General features: G+C 42.0%; 2 protein-coding genes across 12 annotated transcripts in view; both read left to right on the plus strand.

The window, feature by feature from the left end:
- Window positions 1–17,830, plus strand: part of LOC132872214 (probable E3 ubiquitin-protein ligase HECTD4) — an 868,395-nt gene that overhangs the window by 2,694 nt on the left and 847,871 nt on the right. The gene's annotated exons all lie outside the window — the stretch shown is intronic.
- Window positions 12,870–17,083, plus strand: LOC132872687 (zinc finger BED domain-containing protein 4-like). Its single transcript, XM_060907670.1, has 2 exons — window positions 12,870–16,401; window positions 16,515–17,083. Exons 1-2 carry the CDS (start codon window positions 15,898–15,900, stop codon window positions 17,025–17,027), a joined length of 1,017 nt encoding a protein of 338 aa, XP_060763653.1. The 5' UTR covers window positions 12,870–15,897; the 3' UTR covers window positions 17,028–17,083.

A 17,830-nucleotide genomic window follows, 5' to 3' on the forward strand; every position in this document is an offset into this window, starting at 1 on the left:
CTCAAGTTTAGAGATAGGAATGTTAACCCATTCTTGTCTAATGTAGGATTCTAGTTGCTCAACTGTCTTGGGTCTTTTTTTTTTTTTGTCATATCTTCCGTTTTATGATGCGCCAAATGTTTTCTATGAGTGAAGGATCCGGACTGCAGGCTGGCCAGTTCAGTACCCGGACCCTCCTTCTACACAGCCATGATGCTGAAATTGATGCAGTATGTGGTTTGGCATTGTCATGTTGGAAAATGCAAGGTCGTCCCTGAAAGAGATGTCATCTGGTTGGGAGCATATGTTGCTCTAGAGCCTGGATATACCTTTCAGCATTGATGGTGTCTTTCCAGATGTGTAAGCTGCCCATGCCACACGCACTAATGCAATCCCATACCATCAGAGATGCAGACTTCTGAACTGAGCGCCGATAACAACTTGGGTCGTCCTTCTCCTCTTTAGTCCGAATGACACGGCGTCCCTGATTTCCATAAAGAACTTCAAATTTTGATTCGTCTGACCACAGAACAGTTTTCCACTTTGACACAGTCCATTTTAAATGAGCCTTGGCCCAGAGAAGACGTCTGCGCTTCTGGATCATGTTTAGATATGGCTTCTTCTTTGAACTATAGACCCTTTTCACGTGACGTCATGACAAACGCGGCCGCCGTTTTGGACATAAACTACCAGTAGTAGACTACTGGTACACAGCCAACAACGAGGAACGATGGCGAAGCATCGAAAGGAATATAGCCATCAAAGAAAGTTTTTACTTTCAGCAAGACTTCCATCATGTCATTATATTGTTGTGCACCTGGATGTAGTAACCATCAACACACAAGGCAAGATTTATCATTTTATCGGATCCCGACAGATGCTGACTGACGGAGAAGATGGATGGTCTCTAAAATATTGGCAAAATGATGTTTATTGACATAGCAGTCGTGTGTAACGGGAAGCATTTGCATATCCGAAGTGTTGTGTTTACATCAAAGATAAAATAAACCGATATGACAACGACTGCTGCTGCCAGGTTGGGGGGACAAACTAGTAGAAAGGAAGTGTGCCAACAGTGCCAACACACTTCCTTTGTGGTCGATTCTGCTTTAAGGTAAGATGCATTTAATTATTCATCTGCTGTGGGTTTGGAATTGGTAGCCTGACCGATTCGTTCATGTTTGTGGTGCCATTTGTTTGTTGACGCGTGTTGAAATGGAAGATTGGTTGTTGACATGATTTCCAGTGATGCTTTGGTGCTGCTATGGATCAGATGTGTTGAGTAGCCTGACTGTTTTTTTTTTTTTTTTTTTTGCGTGTGGTATCATTGTTGACGCGAGGTTGTTTTTTGAACATGCCAATGCGGACACGATTTCCCCTGATGAGTTATGACTTCAGACGCGATGCGTGTGTGGAGGTGTGGAGTCCGCGTGATACGTGCGTAAGAGAGGTTTCTCATGTATTTGGAGATCCGCACTCTGAGACAAGCGCAAGCACCCCCCCCAAGGGAAAAAAAGGGACCCCCTGAAAATATCGGCATAGTTCGAACACTGGGTTGGAGAAAGTAATGGCAAATAGTGAGTGCACAAACCATAGAAGGTAAACTGTACACAGCGCCAGGGCAGTGTGATGGTATGTCTACTTTTAGATTGTGTTAGCTTATCAATGAACACACTCGTCACTCGACGAGTTTCACGTCTTTACGACGGATACTTAAATGTGTGTTAGGTATTATTGTTGCAGTCTAAGCAGTCATTGTAGCAGCTAGATGAACGAGAACCGAAAGGGTCTGTGCCATAAACCGTTATTTCTTCATGTCCAAAATGGCAGTCGCGTTTACGAAGGTCACGTGAGTGAAAAGGGTCTATAGAGTTTTAGCTGGCAATGGTGGATGGCACGGTGAATTGTGTTCACAGATAATATTCTCTGGAAATATTCCTGAGCCCATTTAGTGATTTCCAATATAGAAGCATGCCTGTATCTGATGCAGTGCCGTCTAAGGGCCCAAAGATCACGGGCACCCAGTATGGTTTTCCGGCCTTGACCCTTGCGCACAGCGATTCTTCCAGATTCTCTGAATCTTTTGATGATATGCACAGTTGATGATATTTTCAAACTCTTTGCAATTTTATACTGTCAAACTCCTTTCTGATATTGCTCCACTATTTGTCGGCACAGAATTAGGGGGATTGGTGATCCTCTTCCCATCTTTACTTCTGAGAGCCGCTGCCACTCCAAGATGCTCTTTTTATACCCAGTCATGTTAATGACCTATTGCCAGTTGACCTAATGAGTTGCAGTTTGGTCCTCCAGCTGTTCCTTTTTTGTACCTTTAACTTTTCCAGCCTCTTATTGCCCCTGTCCCAACTTTTTTGAGATGTGTTGCTGTCATGAAATTTCAAATGAGCCAGTATTTGGCATGAAATTTCAAAATGTCTCACTTTCAACATTTGATATGTTGTCTGTTCTATTGTGAATACAATATCAGTTTTTGAGATTTGTAAATTATTGCATTCCGTTTTTATTTACAATTTGTACTTTTTGTCCCAACTTTTTTGGAATCGGGGTTGTATTTACTATTTCAGTGAAAGGAACATGGTTAACAAAGTTTATCCAAAAAAAACCCTGGATATAGTTATTTTTTTTAATGGAATTCAAACTTTAACAATAAACAAACTATCCAGTGTCCCAGTATGATGCATGTGGTGTTCTAACCCATTACCTGATATGCAGTTTTAAGAGTTAGACTCACCCAAATTCAAAGCTTTTGCAGGAAATGAAGTTAAATCTTGACTAATCCAGTAAAATTTGACGTATACATTAATTGAAAGACATTAGAAAACATTGTGGCTATCAGGTGAAAGGAGACTCCTTTTTTTTTTTGAGCCACTTTGGAAGGAATTCGTGTTTCCTTTTTCTTTTCATATGACTGTTTGGTTTCTGTTCGTCTGTTTGTCTTTTTGGAATTGTCCTCTTTCACTTTCTTTTGACGAAATGAACTGAAAGAAAACAAGTTTGGACATGATAAGGGTGACAATCACGTTGTGAATGAAAACAAACCGTGAGTTGTAAAATTCCTGCAAAATATTTTACATTTGTAATCAAAAGAAAATTACATCGAATGTCTGAATGAAATATTCACCACAGAGATTTATTTTATTGAGGTATTTGATTGCCATTTCTCCGATTTTGATTAATTCAAAGTCTAATAATCGATAGTTAGATATTATGACGTGGTTATTTTTACACACGCACCTGCTGTACTTGGCCTCACTGGAATTTCATAAACCGTAACACAGCCGGATAATTCTCCTCAAATGCTCTGAAACTAAAGCAGTGAGCCTGATTTGAAAATGTAAGGTGTAGAAAGTACAGATGTGTGTTAAAATGTAGGTAGCAAAAATAAAAAGTTGTCAGCAAAATAAATACTCAAAGTATTATATGGCTTAGCAAAATACCCATGACCCACCTAGCAGTCAATGCCTTACCTAAATACACACAATTTAGTTACCCTTCTTAGCATGAGGCATCGTCCCAGTAAAATTGGGTGTACGCATTAACTGAATAAAAAAAAATGGCCAGCGCATCATTTAAAAAATGTGAAGCCACCACAGGTCCAGAACCACTGCTGGCTGGTTGCAGTACAGTTTTTAGCCCTGCCCATCATCATAGAAAATCAGCTTACTTTTGATGTCACTTTTCTTATCTAATCTCTTTCTTCATCTACAGTGCCCAATTCAAACAGTCAGTTTTCCCTTGACTGTCTGGGCAGTTTTTATTTTCCCATAGAAATTAGTTTTTAAAAGGTTATTCTACTATAATAAGGTGTGGATACACTTGAGAACAGGCATGTAACAGTAAACATAAATTGCAATACAAATTTATGATTTTGAATTGATGAAATAAAAAATTAATTGCAGTTATCGGGTTATGTGATCTTAGTTTTTCCTAGCAGTAATTCAGTTGTTGAGACAGCAAAGGGTGCAATAAAGTAAAATAAGTGGAATACATATGACTTCATCATAGGTGGAAGTAACACCACTCTAATGCCACAAAGCACACTATTGTTCTTAAGTTTTATTTATTATTATTATTATTATTATTATTATTATTATTATTCCGTTTCACCCGTTTTATGGATCCACTACTCCTCCTAGGGCTTTTGAGATACACACTGTTCCAACGCTGAAACGTAGGGCCCTATCTGGAATGGCATGCTTGTTTTCAGCTTTTGGATTGACACACCTGTTCTCTCGTTCTTGTCATTTTTCTGTAATTTTTTTTTCCCATAGAGAATGAATAGGGCTCATGAATCGAATTGTCCTGCTTGGACACGCTTCATTGCAGATGCACCAAACCTCGGCTACCTCAGGCCAACCGGATACCTCAAACCTCGGCTACCTCAGGCCAAACCGGATACCTCAGGTCAACTCCCCAGACACACATATGCATTCGGTTCTGACCCACACTCATTTTTTCCTTTCTTTTCATGCCCCAATTTTTCATCCATTCACTTCCATTCATTTTTGGCCCCATTGAAAATGAATGGCGTTTTGGGAAAAAAGCTTTCATGCGCCGTCAAATTTTTTAACTGCGTGACCAAACTTCAAGAGACTTCATATGATGCCTCAGGACAAGTCCCCACACATATCCATCCCTTAATCTGAGACCTGCACTCGTCTTTTTCTTGGTTTTCACACATCCTTTTTTCCTCCCCATAGGCTTCCATTGACTTTTGGCCCCATTCAAATGAATGGAGTTTTGCTCAGTAACATTTCACCACATATCCACTGGTGTAGTGTGCTTGTATACAGCTTTTGGATCGATGCACTCATTCTGTCGTCCTTGTCATTTTTCTGTTGTTTTTTCCCATAGAAAATGAATAGGACTCACGAATCAAGTCGTCCTACTCAGGCACGCTCCATCGGAGATGCACCAAACTTCATGTGATACTTCAGACCAACTCCCCTGACACATTCATGCAATCGGGTCTGAACTGCACTCGTCTTTTCCTTTTTTTTCCTTTTTTTTCCCTTCTGTTCTGCTACAGCTCAGCAAGCACACTTTGCGTTTTCTTTGCGGAAATGCAGTCAAGTTTTTATTATTCCGTTTCACCCATTTTTTGGATCCACTACTGCTCCTAGGGCTTTTGAGATAGACACTGTTCCAACGCTGAAACGTAGGGCCCGATCTGGAGTGGCGTGCTTGTTAAAATGGTTGCACTGCCCCTTGTTCGTTCGGTATTCCCGTTTTTCGGCAAAATTCCATGCCATTGAAATGAATGGGTAGAACTCTGGAGTGATGTCATAAGGAGCTCCTCCACTCTAGATGTTCGAGTGGGAGCAGCAGAAAAAAAATTAAAACTGCGATTTTACAGCCAAAATCCATGTTTTAAACCCTGTAAAACCTCTGAATTAAATTTAAAAACATATTTAAAAGGGTGGAGAGGAGATTTCACTGCACAAAGCGCAGTGAAATCTCCCTTCAAAATGATGTGAAAGAGACTTTGAGCCAGAGAAGGAGAGCTGTTGACCAAAGCCATTTAAAACAAGGATTTTAGAGCGCAAAGCGCTCTGAAATCCTTCTTTTAAAACATGACACTGTGTGACAATGTGTCTTGGTGGGGATAGTGATTGGGTGAGAGAGAGATGTAGAGAGAGAGACACAGAGAGGGAAGCAGAGAATGTGGCTTCATTTGAGCAAGCACATTCCAGCAGTTTCTGCAGAGGAAATGCAATTTAGTTATTGTTTGTTCTTAAGAAATTTTTTTTTTTTTTTAAATTTAACAAAACATTTAAGTTGATAAAGAATAGGAAAATAAATGTTGCATCGTTTTTGGTAATACAAATTTTCATTTTGATTTTTTTTTTTTTTCAAAAAAAATATTGTGGGAAAACTGAATCCTAAAACTAATACCAGCTGTGTCCATGAGCCAGCCAGTGAATTTCACTACAGAATTTCCTGTCATACAGTACCAGTCAAAAGTTTGGACACACCTACTCATTCATAGGATTTTCTGTATTTTGACTGTTTCTGCATTGTAGAACAATACTGAAGACATCAAAATGATGAAATAACATATGGAGCAAACTAACCCTGTTTTCAGGAAAGTTTTAGCGGCATTATTAGAGCACGAGCACCGTTGGGTGTGAAGACCCTATTGTTTATCGAAGGAAAACAATAGGGTTGAGCACCGTTTGGTGCGAATAATTGAATAATAATAATAATAATAATTATTATTATTATTATTATTATTATGATGCTGTGTTTGGCCTTATTTGAGGCATTTCCCATGCACCAAAACTTATGAAATTTGATACACACATCAGTCATTGTCATCGCTACTCAGCCACAGACTTTTGGCCCCGGGCATGGCCCAGGGACTTCATAGTGCCCCTTTTTCCATTTCCCATTGAAATGAATGGGTAGAACTTTGGAATGATGTCATAAGGCCATTTGAGAGTGAAATTACACATGGTCATTTTTAACGTACTCCTAGACGGTTCATCAGATTCATGTCAAACTTGGCAAACATGATGCCGAGATATTGCTGAAGTTGAATTGCTAAGGGATTTTTGATGTGTTGAAATATTATAACATATAATATGCCAAGATATTGCTGAATGTTGAACTTGATATCTTGATTCTGATTCTGATACTCTAACCGTTATGCAGGGTTTTTTCTAGAAAAATTTAGTATGAGGGCGCTCACCATGGCGAGGGAGCGAAGCGGGGGGGTTTGCCGGTTGTCCGTCGCCCCCCTCCACCGTGTAAAGCCTTTGAAAAATGCTCCAATGGGACATTCTGAGGCTATCTGAGAGGGAAATTGTAACAAATTGTCTGTCAACATTGAAAAAGAAAGAAGTAATCTTCTTCTGCCCCGGACAGTCTTTGGCTTTCTTCCGCTTCGTGCCGCGGGATGACATCTTTAAATGCCCAAGTGTCAACAAAAACAACTCGCGAACTACTTCTGTCAGAAGCTCCCGCGCCGGTGGGTGAAAGGTCATTCAGTCTCGAGAAATCTCGCTCTACAAGTCAGCTGACCTTGTATGTAACCCATGTCAAATCGCGCGAGAGCAGCCGCGACAAGTAAACAACTAAACATGGCACCTCAGTCTGGAAAACGCCAATTCGGATTGTTTTTGCACCGTCTGGCGGTGTATCTACCAGAGGTGGAAAGAGTACTAAAATATTATACTCAAGTACAAGTACTGTTACTCTGATGAAATTTTACTTAAGTACAAGTAAAGTTACCAGACAAAAAATCTACTCAAGTAAAAGTAAAAATTAGATCATTTAAAATGTACTTTGAGTAAAACGTTACTTTTAACAATGGGTGTTTTCTGCCTCCATTGTGTTGTGCAAAAATGAAAAAGAGGAGGAAACAAGGATGTATGTACATCTCAACCCAGATGTTTTATTTAAAGGAAGTGTATCAAATTGAATGCTTAGGATAATGCTGCATTAAAACTGAGACAAACAAAAAAGGTCAATACACACAGTCATGTCGTTTACATCGCCCTGACCACACACAAAGCATTGTACACGAAATATGAAAGTGAAATGTTGCACCGAAATCTCGTAGCTTGCCTGTGTGCACTGTGTGTTATTGAACCATTCAATTCAAACATTATTTGTTTTGCTTAGTATTCCTTTCTGGCCTGTTGGATGTAGAATGGTAGGAGGACTGATCACGTCAGGTTGGCGAGCTAACTTGCTTGCATGATTAGCCAACCAAATAACAGACTAGTTACCGTTATGTTACAGTACCAACAGTTTGCTACTTCAACATTAGCAATGCCATCCACTATTTTTGGAATATAACCAGCCTATTGTCGGTTTTACTATGGAAAGGAAACATTATGATCAGGGGCGCTGATACGTTTTTTGAACTGGGGGGGACAAAAAACTGGGGGGGACAAAGCTGCCAGCAAACCAACCCCAACCCCGATATGCCTGTCAAACTTGTGGGTAACCATAGCAACCAAGCTCGAGCTCACAACCTGTGCAGTCTGCGCAGCTCAACCAACCGAATATCAGTCTTTGTTTTGTTTTATGTGAGTTGTTGCAACTATGTATACACTGCTGTGCACCTCAATAAACCGAATGGTAATTAGTCTTTTGATTTTTCCGTGAGGTTTGCCTTATGCAAAGAAAGACAGCATAGACGTTTTTTCCTCCCTATAAGTGGGGGGAACGAGGTGAATTTAAATCTGGGTGGGACGAATCCCACCCGTCCCCCCCTCTATCTGCGCCTGTGATTATGATGCCAATGACAATACTTACCTCAACATGCTTGCGCAGATTAGACGTCGAATTTTTGTATGCCGCAATGGTTGTCTTCTTGGGCACACGTAATCTGCATTGCATAATGAAACTGTCACCCCTTTTCTCTACGAAGCTGAAGTGATCACGTATGTAGGGCCAGGGGTGCACTTCATTCCTGGAACACCCGTGGCCCAGGGGCTAGGCCCCTCATAGGCTACCTGTCAACCCTACCCTTACCGTTGGCCAGGAAAACACTCGTTTTATTTGCAATACATGTCAAGCATTTACAGTGTAAGTGCGTAATTAGCCTAGAAGCCTACGATAGGTTAGGTTTGGCTCAGCGTAGCTGCGCAAGGCCCACGCTCACATTGCTCAACACATCTGACCACAGAGGGAGAGAAGAACGCGCGCATTATCATTACAGAGCGGTTCTGATTATTACCACGGACAGAACAGTGATACTGCGTAACTTTCACGCAGGGGCATGGCCAGAGATAACCACACAACCCTGCGTGCGCTATAATGTAGACCTATGTGTTGTAAACATAAAACACACACACACCTACAGACAAGTCCTTTTAAAAAATAAAATACATAAAAATAGCTCAGCGGCATGAAAACAAACATTCACTGCAAGTCAAGGTACTTGGCTCGGCGGCCACGTGAAACGTAAACACCATGGACAGCGGCCAAACTCATAACTCTACAGACCGAAATACACGAAACCAAGTCCTACTAGGGTCTATTTTACCGATCTATGTTCAAGCATCATGCAAGTCTTCTCCTTGAATGAGACCGTGCATTCAACTGCCTTTTTGACATGACTGCATCAAAATACCACTTGCAACAATATTTCACGCTAGGGCTGTGCCGATAGACGATGCCATCGTCCATCGACGATGGTGGTCATCCATCACGATGGAGAGCCACCATCGTGATACCACGCCCCCTCCTGTCATAATCATGCATATACGGTATCATCTGGGCCTATTTAACCTAAAAAGTTAGTTTAGTTAGTTAGTTTTGTTTAATATATAAATATATATAACATATTATAAATACATAATTATATAAATCATTATATCCTATTACCGCTTGTTCACGTATAGGCTATGGTGCAGGGACGTGCTAGTGAACATAACATGTGCTTACACAAATACAGTATGCTACTAATAATAAATTTTGACTTCATTTTTTAGCCTACACTATACTTTGAATGTAAAATTTGTCATGTTGTTCAAACAAATAGCCACTATTAACAGTCGGGAAATATTTCGCCTCATCAAACAGCAGTGAAGCGCAGACTTCGGCAGAAGTCAAATAACTTTAATCTGGTAAATAGGCCTACTTTCAGACTCAAAATGTTCCACTCTAAGCCATAATGTCAAACCAAATGGAAGAATGAAGGTGATTCTGACAAATGTAAAGACAGTAAAAAAAAAAAACCAATATTAAATCATGATTTTAAAAGCTGGTGCAATAATTCAAACACTAATAAATTGGAAAAATTAGCGCGTTCAAGTGCGTACTAAAGGCCGAAATGCATCTTCAATTGATATGGTGTAAATAAACAATGAGTAATAGCTTAAGTGTAGTTTCTTCTCATAGTTTGAATACTAGTCTTTCATTGTTAGAGCAGATTAATATCTTATCATGATCAGTGAGTGCTCGGGGAGGTTCATTTCCACCTGCGCTTTGCGCAGCTCATTTCTCCGAAGCCAGCTGTGCGCAAACACAGTGTTGACTGCTCGGCAAACTCCAAACGCTCGGTCTGTACTGGCCCTCTGTTGCGCAAGCGAGTTGGTTATGGCCAGGTTCAAATTGTGCCCTAAACAACTTAACCACGGCCATTTCAATTGTCTGATGACTGCGACAATATTCGCCCCGTTGTCCGTTGTTATGCAGGCGATCTTTTTCTCCTCTATTTTCCATTCGGCTAGTGTCTCGCGCAATGCGTCTTCTAAATTGTCCGCTGAATGTGTCTCTGGCATGAAACTCGTCTGCAGGCATTTGGACTGCATTGCCCACTCTCGGTCCACATAATGTACGGTAGCTGACATATAGGGCATCATGTTGCAGCTGGACCACATATCCGTTATCAAGGCCAAATATTCCACATCACCTAGCGCTTTTTTTTTCTTAACGTGCCAAAGCCTCGGATGAGTATCTAATACTTTTAATAATAATAATAATAATAATATTTAATAATGTGGTATTAAAATCCCCCCCCCCCACACGATATTATCGTCCATCACTGTAAACATCGTCGATGCCAATTAAGGGGACATCGCACAGCCCTATTTCACGCACTCCATCAAGAAAAAAGTTAAACATGAGGAACACGGGCATACTGTTTTGAGCATAAGATTTTTTAAAAAGAAACTAGCTACATCAAAGTCCTTCAATAAACCCATCCTTTAGCGCAAATGAGCTTAACCTAGTTCAAAGCATGACGCTAGCAGTAGCTGCATAAGGCAAAATCATGTGGGCCTTTCGTCAACAACAAGCCACGGCGGGCAAACATTAATAATCAAGCGTCCTTACCTTAAAACGCTGTCTTGACCACAGAACTTCTCAAGTATTTCACTTAAATCCACACGGGTTAACAACACACCCAACACAGCTAGCTAGAAATGTGGATCTGCGCTAGCTTTGTATTTCTATTCCCCTCAGTATGCTTACTCTGTCTGCTGCCCGAACTGTGAACATTATAGGCTACAATCTTTTCATCAATTTCTTCAGTAGATGCCATTTTAGACATTTTATTATCCCCATTGAAATATGCTATTATACTTACAGGATTATAACTCAAATCACACGACACGTATTCAAATCACAACTGATTTATTTTACTGTTGGACAGATCATAGCCTAGCTGCACATAGCCTAGCTGTTGGTAGGCTGATAACTGATAAGTAGCTGATATTCTGAACAGATTGGTGATCCTTACCTTAAAATAGTCTGTGACTTTAGGCAACGATTCTATCGTTACCTGCATCTCTCTTTTTTTTTTTTTCCTTTTATGCGCCCCGCTAACATGTGAACGCTTCATCTTTCAAAGCATCTAAATTTGTGTCTCTGTAGTCTGCAGTCTTTGGCGCGCTTTCGTGCGTGACGTTACGTTTTGTTCCATTTTATTCTGGTACAGTTGTGGGTGTTCGTTTCGCGAACCACATCCACCATGTCTCTTACAGCAGGCTACTGTGCGCTCATTTATTTCTAACCTTATTTCTATCCGTACATTAATGTAGGCCCACGATTCCGACCGTTTATTATTTTATTAATATTACAAGGCCCCTGATTGGCTGTGGCCCAGGGGCTTGAGCCCCCCTCCCCCCCTTAAAGCGCCGGTGCATGTCCGCCATCGTCTGTGTGAGACTCGCGCGCGACAACTGTCCTTCCCGTGATTCATTTCCAGAACGCATTTCCCCTTCTCCGTTTTAGCCTTTTATTTATTTATTTATTTATTTATTTTTACTCAGTAACGGTTGTGATGTAAAATGTACCGAAGTACACTACTTAAAAGAAAACATACTTAAGTAAAAGTACACTCTTTAAAAATTACTTGAAAAAGTATAAGTACACAAAAAAGCTACTCAAGTACAGTAACGCGAGTAATGTAATTCGTTACTTTCCACCTCTGGTATCTACTATGATTGGAATATTTTTGGAGCAATTATAACGTATTTGATGATCAGACACAGTCACGTAGTGTTGCTGGGATGTTTTCACGGAGTCAGTAAGGGGGCGCACGCCGAGAGTAAGAGGGCGCAGCGCCCCTGTTCCCCCGTTTAGATGAAAGCCTGGTTATGGGCCTGTCTGGTATACCGCCACCAACTTGCCAAGGAAAGAATAGGGTTTTGAATATGTGTGTTTTGACACATGATGATGAATTTTAACATGCTCCTCCTAGACGGTTCATGAGATTCATGTGAAATTTGTTATATGTGATGCCAAGATGTCGCTGATATTAAATTGCGAAGGGATTTTTGATATCTTGTAATATGTTGAAATGGCCTTATGATTTTAATATCTTGCCACATAAACAGGAAACGTGTCAGAAAGCCACAGTGCATTGACTGTATGGTCGGACACTTCTTACTTCAATAGATATTATGATTATTATGATAACCTGACGCCCAGTGGGCCTGCCTGTTATAGCGCCACCACCTGGCCAAGCAGGAAATGTGCCAGAAATTGGCAATGCCTTAACTGATTTGATCTGACACTTTACAAAATAGGGTGGCACGGTGGTGTAGTGGTTAGCACTGTCGCCTCACAGCAAGAAGGTCCTGGGTTCGAGCCCCGTGGCCGGCGAGGGCCTTTCTGTGTGGAGTTTGCATGTTCTCCCCGTGTCCGCGTGGGTTTCCTCCGGGTGCTCCGGTTTCCCCCACAGTCCAAAGACATGCAGGTTAGGTTAACTGGTGACACTAAATTGACCATAGGTGTGAATGTGAGTGTGAATGGTTGTCTGTGTCTATGTGTCAGCCCTGTGATGACCTGGCGACTTGTCCAGGGTGTACCCCGCCTTTCGCCCGTAGTCAGCTGGGATAGGCTCCAGCTTGCCTGCGACCCTGTAGAAGGATAAAGCGGCTAGAGATAATGAGATGAGATGAGACTTTACAAAATATTGTGTATTATGATTGTGATGATATTCACATGTGTAGTTCAGATGCCTAGCACAGTGCCACCATCTGGCCAAGCAGGAAATGGGGAAAAAATGTTCAATTCATTGATGGATTGATCTGAAACTTTACAAAGTATTGGATATTGTGAGTCTGATGATATCACATACAATTCTGTGCACACTCATACACACACTGTCATGCATATTTATGCATACACTCTCTCAAGTATGCACTCACATGCACACGCAACATCTATGAGCGCATACTCTCTCACACACACACACACACACACACACACACACACACACACACACACTTTCTTTCCCTTTGACACAGAGACACACACACACACACACACACAGTAATGGTGGAGCTCCAGCGGAGCACCATACCTAAGAAAAAATGGTAAACCTATCGAGTCGAGTTTTTGTGGTGTGTACGTGTACCACCAGTCATACACACCGCCTAGTGGCCAGTGTTAGTAATTACCAGTCATACACGCCGCCTAGTGGCCAGTGCTAGCCAGTAAAGAAATAAAACAAAAGAGACTGGCTAGGATATAAGAAAATTCTACAACCCAGAAACAGATGGGAGCTCCACTTTTAGGCAGTGCCTAAATCTATGCATTAGTGACCTGCCATCATTGTGCATTTTGTTGCAGACATATGAAAACTCTGCATGTACACACACACTGCAGACACAGGAAAGCTAAGATGACTTAAGATTACAGCGTGAGATAGAGATAAGGAGGAGACACATGTATAGTTTTGTACACATAGAAATGTACATTTTCACACCACAGAAACACACTTAGTCTTTGTCTATCTCTCATCCGTCAAGCAGTCATGGCATTTGCAACATGCACATCACCTTTGAACATTTGATGAATATATGACATGTGACTGTTTTGTTGGGTGGCGGAATGTCCCGGGTTGTGGAACCACACGTGCGAGGGCCCGTCAAGGCCGTTAGCGGCTTTAATTACTAGGCCCGTAACGGTACATGCATTCGTACCGGACCGTTGGAAAACAGACCTTCGGTACGGTACAGTGCTGTACCGAACGAGTACAGTCAGTTTATATGTTTTTATATGCTGCCACTACATGTGGCTCTTTAATATTCATGAGGATACCTGTACGTGATTGGAGTAGTAAAGGGAAGACTCTTTTTAATATTTATAAAAAAACTCGTTCGTGATTCGTGCTCTTGTGACCATGTGGAGGTCACTTCGCACAGCAAACCAATCAGACGAGCCTTTCCCAACCACTCTTCAAAAAACTTTAGCGAGGTGCCAGCTTGTGTTGTATCAGAGAATGGTGTATCTGATTTGACATTATGGCTACTGCTAGCGACCAACCGGAGCTAGAAGATCCTCCCCTGTTGTTAAAATCTCCCGTTTGGGAACACTTCGGTTTCCCAGTGAAATACTGCAACGGAGAAAGACAAGAGGACAAAACAAAGGCGGTATGTCGACACTGTTTTACTGGGGTTGGCTATTTTTCGGGCAACACGTCAAACATGCTAACTCACCTGAAACGGTACCACCCAAGTGTTAAGATTACCGCGACAAGGAAAAAAACCCACCGTAGTGCAAACGCAGCTGACTTCTGCATTCAAGCACCCTCTCCCTGGCAATTCAGATCAGGCTAAAGCCATAACAGCATCCATTGGCGTCTTTATAGCATCGGATCTAAGACCGTATTCAGTTGTTGAGAATGCTGGATTTAAACACATGCTAAAGGTGACTGAACCATGCTATCAAGTCCCCAGTCATCCACATTTCAGCCAGAAAGTCATTCCAGACCTTTATGAACAAACCAAAGCTACTGTCATCGAAGACTTATCAAAAGCATGTGCGATAGCACTCACAACTGATGGATGGACATTCAGAGCTAACGAGAGCTATATAACAGTGACTGCCCATCACATCACCCCTGAGTGGAAGATCGCTAGCCACGTCCTGCAAACAAGGGCTATGTACGAACAACACACCAGCGCAAACCTATCAGAGGGACTGAGGTGGGGTTTACATTAGACCGTATCAGCGGCTCATCAGATTAACGTTTTTAAAATGATTAGCGTGCACACAGCAACGCCAATACACGGATACGCTAATCACATGACTAATTAGACGGCACGTAAGTTGAAATGTGTAATGTGTAAATTTCTCCTCAGCGGCTCAGCTCCGCAGGCATCCTGCGCTCCAAATCACTCCGCCCTGAACAGCGAGTGCCCTCGGGAAGGTGCGCACTCCGGCCCTGCGCAGCTCACAGAGCGCGCGAGTGAAGCGCACGAGCAATGATTCGGGACTGAGCCGCTGTGTGTGTGATCCCAGTGCATATCAGGCATGCGCAAGTCACTTACCACTTGCAAGTGGAAGGATGGCAAGCCTAAAGACAATCATAACTACACAATGGGCAGTATTTGCATCAGTATTTGCAGTATTTTCATACTTTTATACTCTTTAATGAAAGGTGATACAAGGCGGAAGTCCGCGCCGTTTTTCAGCAGTCGCGTCACATGACCAACGCCAGCGAATCAGGAGGGTGGATGTCACAGTGACGTTGTCCAATGACGACATCAGCTAGAGCTCAGCACAGCGTATCCGCGTATCCTCAATGTTTACACAGCACCGGACCAGACACGAACTGGGTTGAATACGTGGGCCCTGGCGGATTCCCGTTTCCCGGTGTTTTAATGTGAACGGACAGTGCATCCGCGAAGAAAACGAGACAGATACGGTCTAATGTAAACTTGGCCTGAAAGAGACCGCGTTGGAGTGGAAATTGGAGAGGCCAGGAACAACAATTGCCGGAACAACAGACAACGCCCGGAATATAGTAAATGCCGTGATTGAAGCTGGAATGGGCCCCCAAATTGGGTGTTTCGCACACACCATTAATCTCGCCTCTCAGAAAGCAACAGGTCTCAACCAAATAGCCAGACTGCTAGGTAAAGTGAGACGCGTCGTGTCTTTCACCGTAGCCCAACAGCTGCACACATACTAGAGCGCAAACAAGAGATGCTTAGTCTGGCGAAACACTGTCTTATTCAGGACATGACCACCCGATGGAATTCAGGTTATGACATGCTTGAAAGATACCTGGAGCAACAGGCAGCAGTCTACACGGCACCGACAGAACAGGCTCTGAAGAAAAAGGAAATCAGCACCTTGTCTGACCAAGAGGTGAAAATGGCTGAGGAAGTAATTGTCGTCCTGAAGCCATTAAAGACTCTCACAACACTCATAAGCGCCGAAGCTACACCTTCAGCATCCATGATCCTGCCCCTCAAAGCCACAGTTCTCTACTCTATGGAGCCAAATAATGGAGACAGCACCACAGTGACCCAAGTCAAGGCTGCAATCAGGGAAAACCTGGAGGACAGGTACTCTTCTTGTCAAGACTTCCTCCACAAATGCACAGCACTTGACCCAAGGTTTAAACCTCTTCCTCATGTGGATGATGCCTGCTGTGACAGGATCTACAACAGCCTCATCGCCGAGATTGTGGCCATGGAAGAAGAGGTATTGTAATAATAATAATAATATGTGCATAAAATACCTTTCACAATTTTTTAAACAAATACTTGCTAAGTTTATTTGTATTAAAAATATTTGTACTTTTATTTATTTTACAGCATGAGGAGGCCAAAGGGACAGCAGCAGCCGCTTCATCCACACACACAGGACACCCAGAGGCATCTGAGTCACCTCCTCCAGTCAAGAGGTCAGCGATGGCCGAACTGTTTGGTGAGCTCTTCCAGACTCGGGTAAGAGACAAGGATACTTTGCAGTTGGTCAAAGAAGAGGTTGCTGCATACAAGGCAGTGAGCAGTATCTCAGTAGACTCAGACCCACTTCTATGGTGGAAGACCAATGAGCCCATATATCCCCTCATTGCCAAGCTGGCAAAGTGCTACCTTGCCATTCCTGCTACCTCGGTCCCTAGCGAGAGGGTATTTTCAACCGCTGGGGACATTGTAACTGCCAGCAGATCTGCCCTCACAGCGGACAATGTGGACAAACTTATTTTCCTCGCAAAAAAATATGAAGATGGAGTAAAATTGCTTACTGGAATACTGGAACTGAGTGCTGCACTTTACATGTTGAAAACTTTTGTTTACTGTTTAAAAGGAATTAATTATTTTTAATTTCAAACATTGGTGGTTAATCATTTGAGAATATTTCATTTAATTTACTGGTACCAAGCAGCACTTTGAATTTATTTACTGTTTCTTTTTGTATATTGACAATTTTATGGTTTAATAAACAATGTGCTGAGGAAGAAAATGGTTTTGCATTTTGTTCCCATACTGTACCGAAAATGAACCGAACCGTGACCTCAAAACCGAGGTATGTACCGAACCGTGATTTTTGTATACCGTTACACCCCTAATGTATAGCATATTTGACAATAAAGTTGACTTGACTTGGGAGTCACAGTTACCAGAGGACCAGCCCCCCACCGTAACCCTAGCTATGTAATTGGTAAAAAACAGAGGGTTACAGAAACGGAGATCGGCGCTGCACGATGTGACTTCAGTACCTAGTAAGTACTTGGATGGAAGACTGCCTGGGAATACCAGGTGCTGGGACAGGAAGAACTGATTTTTTTTTTTTTTGAATGACTAGGTGAGGGAGAACAAGCAAAAACATTTTACAACTCCTATCCTATGGTAGCGAGGAACAGTACATTGACTCTGCCCTGTCAATAACTTTTGGAGTAGGGGGCATTTGGAAAAGAGTAGTAAGCAGACCCAAACCATATGCAGTCATTGCAATGCGAAAAAAAAGGCGGGTGGTCCGAGGGTCCTCTTCTGGAAAAGTTTAATAAAAATATAGATGTAAAATAGTGCATTCTGAGTGACCCAGAATGCAACATTTTATACCTCAGAGTAAATATGATGTTCTTCTGATTCTCATGATTTAGGTGGGTAATAGGTAAAAATATAAA

This window comes from Neoarius graeffei, chromosome 24, assembly GCF_027579695.1.
Source record: "Neoarius graeffei isolate fNeoGra1 chromosome 24, fNeoGra1.pri, whole genome shotgun sequence".
NCBI classification, from domain to species: Eukaryota; Metazoa; Chordata; class Actinopteri; order Siluriformes; family Ariidae; genus Neoarius; species Neoarius graeffei.

Excerpts from the sequence above, each read along its gene's own strand:
- LOC132872687 (XM_060907670.1), top strand. The coding sequence starts at position 15,898 with ATGCTTAGTCTGGCGAAACACTGTCTTATTCAGGACATGACCACCCGA. Across the intron at positions 16,402-16,514 it reads TTGTGGCCATGGAAGAAGAG|CATGAGGAGGCCAAAGGGAC; the intron begins GTATTGTAATAA and ends TTTATTTTACAG.